At 44.3% G+C, this 5,000-nt stretch overlaps 1 protein-coding gene across 1 annotated transcript in view; it reads left to right on the top strand.

The window, feature by feature from the left end:
- Positions 1-5,000, top strand: part of necab2 (N-terminal EF-hand calcium binding protein 2) — a gene marked incomplete at both ends in the record, with an annotated part of 55,658 nt that overhangs the window by 27,652 nt on the left and 23,006 nt on the right. The window contains one exon of the mRNA XM_084477848.1: positions 3,127-3,140. Within this exon, the coding sequence (XP_084333974.1) occupies positions 3,127-3,140 (14 nt within the window). The remainder of the gene's footprint in view (positions 1-3,126; positions 3,141-5,000) is intronic.

Below are 5,000 nucleotides of genomic sequence, written 5' to 3'. Positions count from 1 at the left end.
TGTATTCTTCTGTTCCCCATAAAGCTGTTTGGGTGACGCCAGCACCAGAGCTGTTCTCTGAAAACACTTTCATTTGGCTCTAAAGCAGGTGGGGGCGGGTAAGGGAGGGTGTGTGTGAAAACAAAAAAGAGAATTAGAGAGAATTGATTAAACGTCATTGCGGTTCTGTTTGTTTTGCATAAAGTGTCTTTGATGAGACGCATCCATTAATGGCTCATTAATGCACATTCACTCAGCATGAGCGACAGTCAAATTACACATAATAACAATAACAGTTGTGCAAAACAATTTCCTGAGTACTTCAATATTTTTTTACTAATATAATAAGCAACACACATAGCTACATGGACTTGACTTTTCAGACTTTACTTTATGCATGCATCTGACCCCTGTAGCGCTTCAGGGGAGACCATTAGGCCACCAAACACTTTGATGAACTAACAGCTCTATGAGTGGGAGAGGAACGTGTCTTCTGATACTTTTTATGATTGTATGTTCTCCATGAAATACCCAACTATGGTCCAGCTCACAATCACTCTGTTCACTTTCCTTTCATCCTCTAGCCTTCTCTATCCTCAATGCAATATCTTTTAGCACAGAGTGAGCCTCTAAACCCATAGTGGAGGTGATGGAGAGGGTGGTGGAGCAACCTTTACTCCGCAAGGGGGGAGAGGAAGACGAGGGTTGGGGGTGGGCAGATGAAGGCGAGGAGGATAGCAATAATGTGAATGTGAATCTAGAAGTGATGAAAACACAGAAGAGATGGAGGAGTGAAAGAGTGATGACAGAAAGGACAGGAAAGAAGGGTAGCCAGATGACGAAAATGGATCGCATGGAAACAGATCACAGCTGCAAGACTCGAAGCAGCAGCATGAAACACACACACACACACACACACACACACACTCACATACACACACACACACACTCACACACACACTCACTTACTCACACACTCACTCACTCACTCACTCACTCACTCACTGAGGAGTGACAGCAGCATATGGAAATGTTAGAGTGCTGTGAATACAGGCATCAGTTTCATGCGGTTCCCTACATAACGTCCCCCCATGTATGGGTAGACGTTATGATGGTGTTGTAGTAGCTTATTGTCACCTTCCCAGTATATGGCCTTGGACGAATGGCTAAGGGACATGGTTTGTTAATACCTCTACAATGCCACGACGATTGAAGGCGTGTTCAGTGTGGGTTAATTGCCTTTGGCCTGCAGCCGTTTTGCTGCCTATTCACGACTCTGCCCCCCTCAACGAACCCTACCCCGGGGGTCAATAGGCGGATCAATCAAGACTGCCAGATCTTCCCACGCCAAAACCAAATCCGTTCCCAAACATTAGAATAATATAATGATGCTATAAGAATAACCCAGTTAATAATAACCAAATGCCTACAATTAACCATGTCCAAGCTGACAGCTTCTACTTGGATGCCTCTTACACAAACATAACCCCATTCTACTTCTCTACATCATTTTGTAAAGTGGTGGCTTCTTGGAATGGAGAACAAATGTTTCCACTCCATAAAACATGTCCCTAAATACTTAACAATCAGACGCCATGGGCAATTACTTAATCAACCCCCCCCAAAAAAAAGGAACTGGATGTAACAAAAACAAAAAATCGAAACCACACACTCCAATTTATAACCATTAGTGAAATAAGGTGCTCCCCTCTCGCTGCAGCAACAGCACTGCTCCACAGATCTTCTTACACTTCCCGTCCGCCGCGCCTTGGTTGGCAGCCTGTGGTTGGCAGCCTGTGGTTCAGCAACTCCAGAACAAGGGAAGGACCTCCGCCATCACGGCTCCACTATGGCGCTTAAACTGGATCACGTTTCAGTCTGCAGTCTTCAGTGTTTTCGTGGCCATACACACGCTCAGTTCATTTCCAATGAAGTATTAGGAAAAATGACCACCTTCCCTTGGACTGTAAGAAGGCCCTGTATAGATGTTTGGTTTATTTATCTAGATTAAATTTGGATTTTATTAGAGAGCTGTGATGAGCATCTGAGAGATGTAAACAACCCATTAAAAAAACGTATTGAGATGTCTTTGACACTTATACTAATTAAACATCCGTGTATGGTCTGCCTGCATCCCATTTGTTGTTTTATTTTCAGATTAGACTTTTTTTTCTCAAGGTGTGTCCACTTGGGCTGCAGCAAGAAGGAACGATATCGTAAATCTCTGAATGTACTCACTTGGTAGTCAATTACTAATGAATGCAAACAGGAATAAGTTGTACAATCTGATGTCGATTTGTGGAGAAGGGCTAACGATAGGACACGTTCCACAACTTCATGTGCTCTACTTGAACTCTTTTTTCAGAACTATATCCAGATGTAGAGGAGAAACGGGGCAGATGTAATACATCTCCTCGCCATTTCACTCACATGTTTTTCTTCTGCCCCGAAAGTAAATGGTTTCTGGATGGCTCATGTCTACAGAACTCAAAGTAAACCTGCCCATTGATTGTTTCCTCAAACAATTAATGTCCCATTAAACCCTCTACTAAAACTAAAATATATACTTTGTGCGGCTGGTAAGCGGGTGTGAAGCTTGCTGTGGGGGGGGTTATTATAGAGACTGGAAATTATTATAATTCATTCTTTTGTATGTTCTTTTGTCCTCGGACACCTGTTCTGACGATAGCTGTCAGCCACCGGTTGGATTATACTCTAACAAAATAAATTGTAAATTACAATTTCCGATGAATGATGGATGATTCTTTTCCGATAAAGCTATGTAACAAAGACATAAATAATAGAGATAATTTAAATAATTTATAATTGTTTGCTTGCTAGCAGCACAATTTATATTTAGAAGCACTGCATTTAAATTAGACACATTCAATAAAGGCAAAGAGGGAGAGAGAGAGAGGGAGAGTCAAAAAGCCTAGGAGGGATGGAAACATGAGAGTGGAGAAAAGTAAAGAGAGAGCGAGAGAAAAGAGAGGGTGAGGTTGGGGCTTAACCGGTCTGGACACAGAGTTTTAGAGAGATCAAGGGATAGAGTCAAGAGGTGAGGTTAGAGAAAGAAGGAAAGAGAGGCTTTCCTCTCAGGATTATCCCCTTCTTTCTGCTGAAGTAAGCCTCTTGTGGATCCTCCAGTGGAAGGTTACTGGGTGAGATATAGGATATGATACTTAAGAAACACCTTCTACCTGCCTCTCCTTTCCACAGAACCCCTGACCAATCAGTGGATCTGTCTCACGGACCTCATGGATAATCAGCAGCATGTGCATGAGGGCCCTCATGTGATGGTTGGCCATCCGAAAATGTGCAAGCACTAATGCATGGCTCTCTGTGTGGACAGCACACAGCAGGATCGGAGAACCACTGCAGTGACATAGAGGCAGAGAGAGAAACAGAGGGAGAGCTTCATTTAGTATCAACTCATTAATTAATGTATTAACTAATGTATTGCTTTACCTTTGCATGATATTGCATATATGTCCTGCTAATAAAACCAACTGAATCAAATTTAATTTAAGTGAGAGAGACAGAGACACAGAGGCAGAGACACAGAGGCAGAGAAAGGGACGGAGCAAAAAAAAGGCAGAAACAGAGACACGGAGCAAGAGAGGAAAAGTGAGTGGGAGGGACAGAGTTAGGAAAAAGAGAAAGTGAGAGAGAGACAGAGAGAGAGAGAGACAGAGATAGACAGAGAGAGTGAGTGCCAGAGACAGACGGAGAGAGACAGACAGAGAGAGAGGCCACATATGTGTGGAGCTAAGTTCATGATGAGAGACGGAAAGAAAACCAGCTATGAATGTTGGAAACCAGTTATGAATGTTGGAAGCCTGGTATGAATGTTGGAAGCCTGGTATGAATGTTGGAAGCCTGGTATGAATGTTGGAAACCAGTTATGAAGGTTGGGAGCATGTTACAAGCGGTGCACCTCTGATATCATTTTCTGTGTTTTGAAAAAGCAGTGTTGCTAAGAGACATATTGACTCTGGTTGCTAGGATACCATTTTAATTGGTTGATGTGCCAAACGTCTGTGTGTGTGTGTTGTGTGTGTGTGTGTGTGTGTGTGTGTGTGTGTGTGTGTGTGTGTGTGTGTGTGTGTGGGTGGTGGGGGGTTTCTGAAGGTAGTTCACGATAGGAGAGAAGCAAAGGGAGCTTCCCGGCACATCAAAACCACTCTCATCTGGAGAAAAAAGCAAGAAGCAAGCCGTGCGGAGATGAAGAATGACAGCGCTTCTCGGCTTAAATTGTGCTAATAGCTCAACGTGTATCCAATAGATAGCAGAGCAGTGTGAAAAAGAATGCACCACCAACCTTCTGAAGGAAACGCACACCACTGAGGCTCAATGTAATCATTATGTAATATTTCTATTTCTGTGTTGCTTCCGTGTGGAGCCGCGCCTTAGACTGGTTGGGGAGCGGGGTGTGTGATGGGTGGGATTAGTGTGTATGTGTGTGTGTGTGTGTGTGTGTGTGTGTGTGTGTGTGTGTGGTGTGTGTGTGTGTGTGGGTGTATGTGGGGGGGTTAGTTTGTGTGTGTGAGTGTGTGTGTGGTGTGTGTGTGTGTGAGTGTAGTGTGCGTGTGTGTGTGTATGTGCGTGCGTGCGTGGGTGTGTGCATGTGTGTTTGTGACAGAGAAAGGGTTGGGATAGTGTGTGTGCGTGTTTGTCTGTGTGTGTTTGCATGTATTCGTGTAGCTGAGAGAGGGAATGGGCTAGTGCGTGCGTGCGTGCGTGTGTGTGTGAGAGAGAGTGTGTGTGTGTGTGTGTGTGTGTGATGGTTAGGGTTAGGGTTTTTTCAGGGATTCAGTGCTGTCGGGGGGAGATCCCCTGAAGGAATATCCCCCAAAGGATTCACACATGGAAAGCCAGCATCACACTGCTCCACACTGTTACTGTTACCACAGCTACTATCGGAACCGCACCACCACACCACTGCTGTGCTTAAACTACATGTCCCTTCTCCTCCACTCTGAACCTGTCCATCACAACGTGACGGAGGTGAATGTATCACA

The sequence above is a fragment of the Micromesistius poutassou genome, assembly GCF_964030765.1.
Source record: "Micromesistius poutassou genome assembly, chromosome: 13".
NCBI lineage: Eukaryota > Metazoa > Chordata > Actinopteri > Gadiformes > Gadidae > Micromesistius > Micromesistius poutassou.
The sequence above is the reverse complement of the archived record's forward strand: the minus strand, read 5'-3'. Positions and strand labels throughout refer to the sequence as shown.